The 13,110-nt window shown below is 42.2% G+C and overlaps 1 protein-coding gene across 1 annotated transcript; it reads left to right on the top strand.

Annotated features, from left to right (window-relative positions):
• Positions 1–2: 2 nt before the first annotated feature.
• Positions 3–12,434, top strand: GTF2H3 (general transcription factor IIH subunit 3). Its single transcript, XM_081893415.1, has 13 exons — positions 3–115; positions 1,512–1,591; positions 1,965–2,071; positions 2,664–2,809; positions 4,089–4,151; positions 4,707–4,736; positions 5,684–5,712; positions 5,808–5,882; positions 7,158–7,211; positions 7,961–8,029; positions 10,148–10,283; positions 10,398–10,434; positions 11,139–12,434. Exons 1-13 carry the CDS (start codon positions 106–108, stop codon positions 11,206–11,208), a joined length of 906 nt encoding a protein of 301 aa, XP_081749541.1. The 5' UTR covers positions 3–105; the 3' UTR covers positions 11,209–12,434.
• The last annotated feature ends 676 nt before the right edge of the window (positions 12,435–13,110 follow it).

The raw sequence follows: 13,110 nt of genomic DNA, 5'->3' as shown, positions 1-13,110 counted from the left end.
GGAGGGAAAGTGGGAAAAGTGACGTCGAGAGGACGCGCCAGAAGCTGGCGTGACCTCATTCTGGAGCGACGGAAGTCCGCCTTCCTGTCCCTGCTGCGGGGCGATATGAGCGGAGGTGAGTCCGCGGCGCCTTGTGGCGCCTCCCCGCTGCTGCCCCGGGATTTCAGGCAAAAACGGGGCGGGGAAGGCTCGGCGGGGCGATTCTGGCTCCTTCCGTGGGCTCCTCTTGAGTTAGCCCGGAGGGAGGGAGGGAGTCTCACGCGCGTGGCTGTCAGGTTCCTCCTCCTGTGTGTGTTTTAAGTTCGGGTTCTGTGGTGTGGCTGCATCTGAGCATGTGCTGAGTGTTTTTCCTGGTCCTTAAATATGTGCAGAACCCCCCCTTTTTTAAAAAAGAAAACTGCATTTAAAATGGGATCTAAGCACTCACTGCTTAGCACAATTTTCACCCCTCCTTGGGATTCAGGTGTAAAGGTAGGCTACTAAACACCCACTGAAATGCACAAACATATCTCCACACACACAGAGATCAGCTTTCATTTGCTTGTTAACAGCATTAGTGCTAACTGGAGCAAAATAATTGATTACAGCTTTCTCTCCTCGACTTTCACTCTCCCCTCCCCCCACACCTCTTCCTTTTCTGGCAACTTTCTTGGGCTTTTAGGACTAGTAAAATTTTGTTTGCTTGGCACCCCTCCATTGCCTCCAGAGACAGACAGGTGCCAACTGCCTGCACATTTGCTTACATTTCCTATCTGTAAAATGAAAATAATAGTATTTAACTCAAAGAGCTATTGCAAATATTTTCTTTTATTTTCTTACAATTATATCCCACCTGTCTTTCATCACAGAGCTCAAGGTTACATACACTTGGTTCCCATCAACACTACAGTATTCAGAAAGAAAGAAAGAAATGTAACTCCCAAGGGCTGCTGCTGTATCTATTTAAAAATACATTGGAAGCTTTCCACACTGAGCAGGCCTGCTGTTATAGCACCTCTGTGGATGGATGTAGACTCATAGAATCATAGAATTGTAGATTTGGAAGGGACCCTGAAGGCCATTAATCCAAGACCCTGCAATGCAGGAATCTCAGCTAAAGCATCCATCCACTCTGCTTATAAACCTCCAAGGAAGAAGAGGCCACCACCTTCTGAGGGAGTCTGTTCCACTGTTGTACAGCTCTTACCGTCAGGAAGTTCTTCCTGATGTTTAGTTGGAATCTCCTTTCTTCTCCCTGTAGATTAGGGGTGGGGAAGCTGTGTTGTTGTCCAGATGTTGTTGAACTCCAGTTTTCACCAAGCTCAGCCAACAGGGCCAATAATGATAATGGGAGTTGTAGGCCCACAGCATCTGGAGGGCCAATGGTTCCTTGCACCTTCTGTAGATCATTAAGTGACAGCAACAAACAAAATGGACATAGACTGTAAATTTCAATCCTCCTACAGAGCTGGGAAACTGTCAGCTAATGTTTTCACAGTTTTGGGGGCTGATGTTTCATTATTTTTTTCCAGATGATGAGCTGAACCTCTTAGTCATTGTTGTTGACACTAACCCTATTTGGTGGGGGAAGCAGGCATTAGGAGGCTCAGAGGTAAGACTTTCCCATTATATGTGAAACCTATGTCAGGATCTTTGATTTTCTGACCTTTTTAAAAAACAACAACAACACTAATTTGGATGCATTATAATCTAGATTGAAATCTTCAGCATTGATACTAAATAAATGTTCCTGTGAGTCTGAATAACTTCCAATTAAGTGCGTGGTCCTATGTCAGTTGTAGTTAGAACTGGACTGATAAGGTGCTAATGTGCTGTGTTCAGTGCAGAGCCAGCACCAGGGGTCAGCATTGTTGGGCAGTTGTCAAGGCCCAACGTAAGTACAGTTTGATGAGATGTTCACAAATTTAATTTCCCATTTTAAATCTCTGTGGTGTTTAATAATTCTCCCCTGCTTTTACCCACAGCTTACATTATCAAAATGCCTCGATGCAGCCATGGTGTTGGGAAACTCGCACTTATTTATGAACCGCAACAACAAACTGGCTGTGATAGCCAGTCATATACAGGAAAGGTATTGTAGCTTTTTGGATGGTTGTAGCTTTTTAATGGTCAGGCATTTGGAAAGAGAGCTGTGGATGGACTACACTAGGAAGAGGCTAGGGTGGGTGAAGTTCAAATAGCAGCGTATCAGATTCTGAAGTTAAAGAGTGGTGGGATGGCTGGATCTCAGACTTACTCTTCTGTGGAGCCTCACAAAAGACATCAAACTGGCTGTTCTTTGGAAACAGTGCTGACAACGATGAATTTTTTGTCTGATCCAGAAAGCTGATTCATGTATTTGGACTTGTGCCAGGTGAGCATGTGAATGATCCAGCAAGGCAGTGCATGAGCTCTGATTGCTCACCTAGAGGCTTGTAGCCAGGTGAGCATGTAAAGGGCAAAGGGGGCCTTACCGACCTCACAATGTTGCTGTGAAGATAAATGAGAACTGAACTCTAAAGCATTTTATATGCTGAAGTGTATGATAGAAATCAATAGGAACAAAATCATGCACATTTTCCTTTTAATTTTCATCTTGTCTTTAATGCTGAATGTTGTCTGATGCTTCATATTGTGGCAATTAATTATGGTAATTATGTTAATACAACTTCAATTTCTCTTAGTCGTTTCCTCTACCCTGGAAAACATTGGGCACCAGCTGATCTCTTTGGTGAATCTAATATATCTGGCAGCAAGGATGGAAAATACGAGTTGTTAACAACAATAAATGAAACTATTGCAGAAGAGATCAAGGACCTTATGACCAACAGTAAGATGAGAAGCTGGTTTGCTCTGCTCTGTTTCACGGTCTCTGTGTTTCCTACTTACTTTTCCCCTAAACCATTTAACCCTATGACCAGGTAGAGGGTTGACTTCCCTTAGAATGCATTACTATGAAAGGCAGTTTTGCTTTATGTAAGGGATGGGGGACCTGGGGGCCTCCAGATGTTGTTCAGCTCCAATCAGCCCCACTCAGTGTGGCCAGTGGTCAGGACGCAACATCTGGAGGCCTACAGGCTTGGTGCAGACCCCCTGGATGCTGCATCATCCACTTTCTCTTTTTCCTTTGTGGCTGTTCCCTCCACCCAAGTTGACACGGACAATTGCCACCTGCTCTTATTTAGTCATGAGAGATGCCTACACTGCAAATACCATGTGTGATTTAAATGGCCATACTAGTGGTTCTCAAACTTTTTTCTTTGGGCCACACTTTCCAGAATTTTTTTTTTTAATTAATAAGAAAACAACTCGTAGCAGTGCCTGATTTATGACATAGAACAAAATGGCATATGAAAATGGTGTATCCAGGAAGTATAAAACAATGCAGCTTTATGAGAACAGAAATCACTCCCAAGGTATAAGTATAAATGAGTCTTGTCCAGCACTCTGTTCAAACTGCGATTCTGGATCACAACCAGGATTGTCCTCGGTATCACGTAATGCTCTTGCTCTCATTTTAAAAAGATACCTATCCTTATTCTGCAAATAAAAAATCATTTTGATACTATTCTATACTGCACTGAAATGTTTACATGTTTCTTTGATTGTCCTTGAATCTTTCTGCCACACTTGTCATTCTGCCCTGCCACACCCTTTGAGAACCCCTGCACTATACATTTCTTTCTTTAGTTCTAACATTGTAGATCTCCTTTCCCAGGCACTGACCACCAGACCCGGACATGCTTAGCTTCAAGAAGGGAGTGGTCTCATGTGCCTTTGAATTATTCCCTAGAACAGAAGGCACCAACCTTTTCAGGCTTGTGGGCACATTTGCAAACTAGAGAACCTTGTGGGCACTGCACACATACCAGAACTAGGCACACAACACAACCTGTTCTATAAGCTACAATAGAATCCTCCTTTCAAGTCTAATTTCCATGGGGGAAGGAAATCTACAGCAAATGGTTAACAGGTTTTCATCATCTTAAAGAACTACCTGTAGTTAAAGCATAATGTGCAATTAACACAATAAAGCCAAGAAATACCAAACCATGTAATCATTTTGTCTGTGTGTTGTGTCTGTGTGTGTGATTTCTCTTTTGTGGCAGCTGAAATAAGAGGGCAGCAGACTGAATCATTACTGGCAGGATCTCTTGCTAAAGCAATTTGCTGTATCCTTCTGAAACCAGACTTTTAAAGTTTTTCCTGTTCATTCAAAACCAAAGAATGGAGATAATTTATGCAACCACTCCTGGAATTGTTGTATGCATGTGTTGTGCTGTCATTCTGCATCATACTTTATAAAGGGTTTTATAAGCAAAAAAAGGGTGGGGGGAGAGCGGTAGGTCTCTGCCCCCAAGGAGCGTCCAGTGTATACATACATCTTGACAGTTGAGCATCCAGTATACATTTGGACGGGGGAAGGGAGAGACAGACAAGCCTAGCAAGAGAGAACTGGGGATAAATGAAGCTATCCCTACTTAGGCATGGTCACAGTTCAGGAAGGAGGATGAAGGAGTTATGAATGGAAAAGGCAAGGAGAGAGCTGATTGATGCAAAAGAGGTGGCAGTTCATACATATTCACCCATGGAAGCATTAAAAGGTACCTTATATATCAGGCCAGATGTATTAGTACCCATAACCCAGAAATTCTGCTTTTATAATATCTGTTACATGAAGATGCTCTTATTTTTAACAAATTATTCCTGAATATTACATGTCTTAGATATTCACAGGATAACTAAAGAGGGAAAAGGTACAGTATTATGCTTAACTCAGTAACAGTTACTGGGGTTTTTAAAATAGAAAATGGGAACAAATTAAGAGAGAGAGAAATGTGGGTTGACTTTTTTCATCTTTATTACTCTGAATTAAATGAGCTTACTACTCTTAAGATTTATTAATTGACCTTTGCATGTGTGTGTTGTTTTCTGTGCAGATATTAGATATAATTTGGCCTAATGCATTCATACCTGAGCTCTGGTTAAGGTCTGAAACATACAGCAAAACTATAGTATAGCTTGCCAAACTAAGCTCTGGACTTGGAAGGCAAATATAGGGAAACCCCTGTTTTAAACTATGGTTTGCAGTTAACCATGGTTGATACTAACAAGGGTTTCTGAAATATCTTTAAACGAAGGTTTCATATCCTGTTTTCCAGCCAGTCCTTAACAATGTTTGGGGTATATAGGAAGCAGTCTTACAGCAGGCCAGACTGTTTGTCTATCTAGCCCAGTTTGCTCCAGTATGTGCCATTGTGGTCCCCTCCAGACTTCAGGGTCTCAGTCAGAGAAGGATCTTCCCATCACTTCATAGAATTGTAGAGTTGGAAGGGACCACAGGGATTATCTACCCCAACCCCTTGCAATGCAGGAATCTTTTGCCCAACATGGGGCGCGAACCCATAACCCTGGGATTAAGAGTCCTATGCTTTACCAACTGAGCTACCAAGGTGGATTCCTGGATCCCTTTTTTTAAACTGGAGATGTCAGGTGTTGAACCTGCAACTGCATGCCAAGCATGTGCTCTGCTACTGAGCTATGATTGTAGTCAGGTGATGTAACATTTAACCTTGCTTAAAGAAAACAAACAATGGAGGCTGCATAGAGATTTTGTGAACAGACTGACAGCAAAGCTTCGGAGTTAGATGCAATTATATCTGTATATTTCTCCTCTTTCCCCCTCCCCTCCTTCAATCTGCAGCCAGCCAGGAAATCAAGTCTAGGATTTTGGTAAGACTTTTCAGATTTCCTTACAAATACTGAATCCCAGCAGACTGAATCCCAGTCAGTATAGTAGGCTAAGAAATGCCCATTTCTTCACCCAGGTCATAAAAGCTGCTGAGGACAGTGCGTTGCAGTACATGAACTTCATGAATGTGATCTTTGCAGCCCAGAAACAGGTGATGCCAATAGTTGATTATGACACCAGCAGTATTTCTTAACATGCTAAAATTAGGGGCATACTCAGGGATTGGCCAGGTTGGCCCCCACCAAGGATGCATGTCCATGGGGCTGCAAAAATTGTGCCTCTCCACTCTGGCTTGGAGCGGCTCAGAGCCTGCCCATCAGTCCACCTGCTCCCTGGGCTACTTCTCCCCTGGCTGCCTCAGCAGAGGTCGCCAGGGACGGGAGAGTGCCAGTTCTGCTCTTGCCAATGGTGCAACGGAGCTTAACTATGCCTCTGGATATCGTCCCAGCCCTGATTTTTAAAACTCCGTTGTTGTGTTCAAGACATTGGGGGGGGGGCTGACAGTTTAAAATGCAGACACCCACACAAATGATAAGCACCTTTAAAAACAAGAGTGGAGACCCTGCAGCCCTTTGGATTCTGTTGGGGTCTGACTCCCATCAGCCCCAACCAAGATGGCCAAGTCAGGAACGGCCAGAGTTGTCGTCCAGCAACATCTGTGGGTGGCCACAGGTTCTCTGCTGTTGGAGCAATAGGTTTATTGTGGCTCCGGCTTTTGGAACATTGGAAGCTGCCTTCTACAGAGTCGGACCACCACATCATAGATTAAAGTCCACATCCTCACTTGCCTTCACCATGAACTCATGGACCCAGCTCAGTTCTGATGCTAAACCTTAGTGGATTCTTGCAAGAATGAGCTGCAGCAAGCCTCAAGCTTGCATGCCTTTCCCTTTAATATTCTGTTGGGAGCTGCCCAGAGTGGCTGGGGAAACCCAACCAGATGGGCGGGGTATAAATAAATTATTATTACTTTTCTACTACTATTATTGTTACTACTTTTCCTTTCCTGCTTGTATTAATGTGCAAGCCCCTTAATCATTTGGGGCTGCCTGATCCCTTATCTTCCTGCCCAATCACTGAGGTCTTTGCACGAGAGAGGGGGGTCACTATTAGTGGCATCCACCAGAGTCCTGCATTCAGAGTTGTGGCCGCAATTTTGTGGAACTCTTCCAGTTGAGGTCAGTCAGACCTCCACCCTGTTGAACTTCCAGTGCCTCCTGTTGCCTTTTTTAAAATTCCAGCTAGCATTTTAATTGCAGCCTGACTTTAGAACTGATTTTCACTTTTTATATTGCATCCTTGTAAACTACCTAGAGATGTTTCTAGTTACATGGTATATAAATGGTTTAAATAAAAAGACAAAACTCCTCTTTCCTTTACTCACATTTCCAATAAAACCTAACTCTCATTTCCCCTGGTTTTTCAGAATATTTTGATTGATGCCTGCGTTCTGGATTCTGATTCAGGGCTCTTGCAGCAGGTAAGATGTTACTGAGTCATTGTCATTGGCTGCATAAATCTGGAGTAGGTGGGGCAGGGAGGGGAAAGAAGAGTGAGACGTCATCCAGACAAAGGAGGCACAGCTGCTGGTTGTTGTGCTTTATTTACCTGAATGCATTAGTTGCGATTCCTGCACTGCAGGGGGCTGGACTAGGTGACCCCACGGGGTCCCTTCTAACTCTACAATTCTGTCTGTCTGTCCTGCAAATAGATTATAGTGTTAGGAAGCCTTTTGATCAGCACCCCAGTAGAAATCACAGCACAATCTGGGAAGTTATTGCAGCACATCTGACTATTATCATTATCATTAAATAATGTGCACATTATTTGCACATAGTTTGAGTATGGAAGGTATTGTTATCTTGGAATTATTTGGCAGGAGAGGGGCTTCCATGCCCTTGAAGTAAATTTTAGAATACCCAAATATCTAGAAAATAGGAAGAGGTTGTGACAGTCATGAGGTCTAGGAGCTTTTTATTATTTTTAAGGGAATTAACAGATATGTACAGGCCCCAGGCACATTTATGCTGAGTCAGGCCATTCCCTATGCTGAGTCCGCCTCGCTTTACTGGTAGTAACTCTTTCAGACGAGGACTTTCCTAATCTTACCTGAACAATCCAGGATTGTACATGGGGCCTTCTGCATGCAAAGCATATGTTCTACCACTAAGCTGCTTACTTCCTCCTGGTGTTACATTGTTTTTAAAGTAATAACGCCATGTTTTCCAGGCTTGCGATATTACTGGTGGCATTTACTTGAAAGTTCCCCATATGCCATCTCTGCTGCAGTATTTGCTGGTGAGTTCCACTTTTCTATGTTTATTCTGGTTCAAAAGTGCTCCATGAAAAAGCTTGGACTGTAGAAATTGTTGGGCCAAGAGTCATGCCTGCATTTTGTGTGATGATGATCTGTAGAGTGCCCCTTTTCTCCTTGACATATGGGGTGCCCAAACCTTTTGTGGCCTTGGATTGATTCTCAGTGCAGTGATTTACAGTTTTTTTAAAGCTTTCCTTTTTTTAAAAAATAATATGTATTTTTCTTGATGAAAATTAATAGAAAATATCGCACCACATTACAACTTTAACAAATTTTCTCGTTTTTGGACTTCCTTCAGCCTCTCTGACAATCATCCAAATTAAACTTTTTAATTACACATTTCCTAAATTTGCTATTGCCTTTTAACATACCCTTCCACACCTGTTTTTCTTTCTTACAATATTTCTTAGGTTTTTACAGTGCTTCTTTAAATGCCACTAACGTTATTTCATTATCACTTATACATTCCCAATACTCCACTAGCTTTCCCCAGTCCTCGATAAACTTTTGATCTCGTAGATATCTAATCTTCCCTGTCAGTTTATCAAGTTCTGCATAGTCCATCAGCTTCATTCTCCACTCCTCCAATGTTGGTACTTTTTCCTGTTTCCATTTCTGGGCCAGTAATATTCTTGCCACTGTTACTGCATATTGGAAAAGTTTACAATCCTTTCTATTTATTTCATTTCCTATAATTCCTAAAAGAAAGGCCTCTGGTTTCTTAACAAATGTATATTTCAACATTTTCTTCAATTCATTATATATCAATTCCCAGAAGCTCTTCACTTTCTTACATTTCCACCACATATGGTAAAAAGTGCCATCCTTTTCTTAACATTTCCAACATTTCTTACATGTTTTATACATTTTTGCAAGTTTTACCGGTGTAATATACCATCTGTACATAATTTTCATAACATTTTCCTTTAACGCAGTACATGCGGTAAATTAGATATTTTCATTCCATAATTTAATCCAATCATTAAATTGTATATTATATCCAAAATCTCTGGCCCATTGTATCATAACAGATTTAACTTCTTCATCCTTTGTATGCCATTCCAGCAAGTTTTTTTAAAGCTTTCCAGGGAGGGTAAATGAATAAATTTTGTGCTAACATTTCGGATAGGTAGACTTTGCTCCATAGAGGATAGCTGTATAAGAGGTTCTCAGTCATGAGATAAAATCAGTGGTCAGCAAACTTTTTCAGCAGGGGACTGGTTCACTGTCCCTCAGACCTTGTGGGGGGCCGGACTATATTTTGGAAAAATAAATGAACGAATTCCTATGCCCCACAAATAACCCAGAGATGCATTTTAAATAAAAGCACACATTCTACTCATGTAAAAACACCAGGCAGGCCCCACAAATAACCCATAAAATGCAGAGATGCATTTGAAATAAAAGGATACATTCTACTCTGCGGGCCGGATTGAGAAGGCGATTGGGCCTGATCCAGCCCCCCGGGCCTTAGTTTGCCTACCCAAGGATTAAATGGAGCCTCCAGGTTCAGAGACAACGTGCTTGTGAACATAAGACAATGCACTGTGCTTTCAAGCTGCCAAAGACAACTGACTAACCACCACTGGAAACAAGGCAACGGGCTCAGCAGACATTGGCTTTATCCAGGAAGCAAGTCCTTGACATTCTTAGTCCTCAGATCCAGGTGTGGGCAGACTTAAGGCTTGTGGAATTTACCTGGCTGTCATCATCTTTTTTATACTGGAACCCCAATGTCTCCCAGCTAGAGCCTGGTGTGAAACAGTGGCTCATTGGGTGGCGCCAGTTGCCAAATGAACCCCATGAACCACCCACTGGAGTGACCTGGATATGCAAGGTCAAAGCCACATCTGGGTTACTATGCTCAAGGATTCTAACAATGTACAGTAGTTTAGAAAAAAAACAACTTACTGTGTTGTGACAATTGGGAGTTGGGAACTCCTGTCAAACATTGCAAATCACCCTGTGCTTTTCTAATGCATCCTAATCTACCTTCACCTGACCCCTACTTTAATCTAGCCATGTTCTCTGAAGTTAGAAAGCTGCTGCTGCTATTATTATTATTATTATTATTATTATTATTATTATTACTACTACAGTGGGTATATCTGCCTGACCAAGAACAAAGATCGCAGCTAATTCTCCCACCCCCTGTTCATGTTGACTACCGAGCTGCCTGCTTCTGCCACAGAAATCTCATTGAAATCGGTTATGTCTGCTCTGTGTGTTTGTCAAGTAAGTCGTCTTATCTGATTGGTTTCACCAGGTTTTGATTGATTTCTTGTAGCCTTCCTTAACTAGTCTACAGACTGTCTGAATGTATCTGTTGTTGTTCTTTCGTCCACACAGTATTCTGCAGCTTCAGTCCAATTTGCACCACTTGTGAGTAAGTGACCTTGATATATATTTATATATATATGTATTTAAAATAAAACATGTCCAGGTAGGGTTGCATTTGTTCTGCATTCTCTGCATAAAAGCAATAAAAAGTTTCTGGCCCTCATTCTTGCAGAGAGAGGGTTTCAGACATGTGTTCATCATGTTTGTGGGAACTGGAAGTGGGCATAGTTTTCAGTAGTTTGTAGACAGGAATTTGACCCCTTCCCCTTTTTAGCTGCATGACCCTACTAGACATGTTGAAGATTCAGGACAAATAACAAGTACCTGTTCACACAATGCATGTGGAATTTGCTCCCACAATAAGTGACGATGGCCACCAGCTGGGAAAACTTTAAAATAGTAGACAAATTATGGCGGATGTGGCTACCAATGGCTGTTGGCTACAATGGCCACGTTCTGGCTCCACTCTGGACACAGGCCTCTGGGAACTGTGGATGAGGTGAGTACTGTTGCACCCGGGTTCTCCTTGTGGGCTTCCCATAGGCACCTGGAGCAAGATGGGAGCAGTTAGGCAACAACAGCAACATCAGATGAAACAAGCCATTGTTACTTTGCCTGAACACAAGACTGATCCTGGGTTGTTCAACACATCTTAGATAAAACAAACAATGGCTTAATGTTATGTGTGAACACATCCACAGGTGCAGCTTCTAGCAACCCAGCCAGGATTATTATTTTTTGTCATTCCAGGACTGCATTCAAGATTTCGCTGCCAGCTGTCATGAAGTCTAAGAAAAAGAAATTGAAATTGGCTGTCTAACAGCATTGTTGGTGTATGTTAAGCTACCGATGACGGTTATGGGACACTGGAAAAGAGGGACCTGTATGATAATCTCTGGGGCTAAACGTTTTGGAACAGCCACATAAGTTGGATGCAGCTAGTCTGTTCAGTGGCCCATGTTGACACTTAAAACTTGTGCCATATTACAAAGTCAGGATGGTTAATCTGTTACTGCCTTGGACCAACAGCTTCAGCTAGTGCAGCTGTAAAGCCAGAAATGCGTAAACCCAAGAGTGATGCTTCTCTAATATAGCGTCCTTGGACCAACTGCTCCGTTTGGAACAAATCAAATCAATTTAAGCCGTGACACTTCCTTTAAAACAAAAGCCCCAATTATTTAAATAGAAATCTAATATTTGCCTTAGAAACTGAATTTTTGGGGCTCCTGGGCTGGTCCTGTAGAGCTCCTTTCAAATTAGTAGAAAGAACTGCCTGATTTAAAGAGTGCAGAAGCCTTGGACTCTAGACTGCTCTGAGCTATGGCTTTCAGTATGGTTAACAATGCATCTTAGGTATTTGTCCACCCTCACCACACTTTTTAATAGTGATCACTACATCTGCTTTTAAACAGAGCCAGCTCAGCCAAAAATTAAGCTGGAACAAGCAGATTAACCTATCACAGTTAAATGCCACCATTGAAAGCAGACCAACAGCTGCTTGGCAATTTCAGTAAGGAAACTGAGTCACATGCTTCCATGCCGTGAATTATCCCTGTTTCCCAACAGAATGAAGGAATTCTGACAAAGGCGGCTGCCGCTCATGCTGAGTTTGCTCTGCTTTGAGAAACCAGGAAAGGTTTGGTCTTCCACACTGCAGTACCAAGTGGCTTATCCTGTCTCATGTTTGACCAGCAGCAAGGAAAGATTGAATAGTGTGCGGAGGCATAACCTTTTTTCCTTTTCTGTACTTCTGGCAGAAAGCCTCTGCCATGCAATTTTATTTCCTTGAATGTTGGACATGGTTTCAGCACAGCCAAAACACACTTTCTTCCATCCTTCCACAAACAGTTGTCTGTGTGTGCTTTGCTTCCTGAGCCCAAATTTAAAGATTTATGCTACATTTGGTGGTCTATCAGGAACCAGTGCTTTCTAGAGATGCTGTAATTTATTGACAGGCCTGTATATTATACTGAATCTTTGCCATCTCAATGCTGTTTTGTTTTACAAATGTTTTGTAACTTTTCCTTAATAAACTGCTTCTAAGAACACAGGATTCGGGTGTTTTCCCTGTAACAGCCTATAATTTATTTGAAGAGCTTTGCTATAGGCAAGACCCTTTACAGGAACCACCATTGGTGGACAGACATAAAATCAGGCTCATTTAGGAGGGGCCTATGCAGGATATCTACACAAGAAACAGGTAGGAGTTGCGCAAGTGCACAGTCCTCTGGCCCACTAAACTGCATAGTTACTTTATTTAGTTAAAAATGCATGCCCCACTTTTCTTTAATTACAAAAACCCTCAAAGCAGCTTACAAAGAAGTTCATAACATGACTTAACCTGCAATTTTTAAAAGTTCAAATTAAGAACGGTTCAATTACCTGAACAGCAGAATCAGGAGCAGGACAAAACAGTCAAATTTAACCTACATTGAAAGGTGTCTGAAGCAAAAAATACAGGGGGGAGGTGAAGCCACGAGTCAGACGCTTCAGTAGAAAAGGACCCATCTCATGTTCCAACCAGTTGAGGTTTTGAAAGCAGGAGGGTGCATAGCAGGGCCTTCGACACTGGATGCAGGACAATCTGGGAGGAGGTAGAGCTTCAAGTGTCCTGGTCCCAAACTGTTTGGGCTTTATAGGTAAGAACAGGCACACAGAATTTCATCCAGAAATTAACTTGAAGTTGATGCAAACAAAATAAAACTGGAGGATAATTGTTCAC

Source organism: Podarcis melisellensis (assembly GCF_964234715.1).
Source record: "Podarcis melisellensis genome assembly, chromosome: 16".
NCBI lineage: Eukaryota > Metazoa > Chordata > Lepidosauria > Squamata > Lacertidae > Podarcis > Podarcis melisellensis.
Note: the sequence above shows the minus strand (reverse complement) of the source record. Positions and strands in the feature narration are given on the sequence as shown.

Bases quoted from the DNA above. Each gene is read 5' to 3' on its own strand.
- GTF2H3 (XM_081893415.1), top strand. The intron at 5,713-5,807 runs GTAAGACTTTTC...TTCTTCACCCAG, and splicing joins AAATCAAGTCTAGGATTTTG to GTCATAAAAGCTGCTGAGGA. The intron at 10,284-10,397 runs GTAAGTCGTCTT...TCGTCCACACAG, and splicing joins CTGCTCTGTGTGTTTGTCAA to TATTCTGCAGCTTCAGTCCA.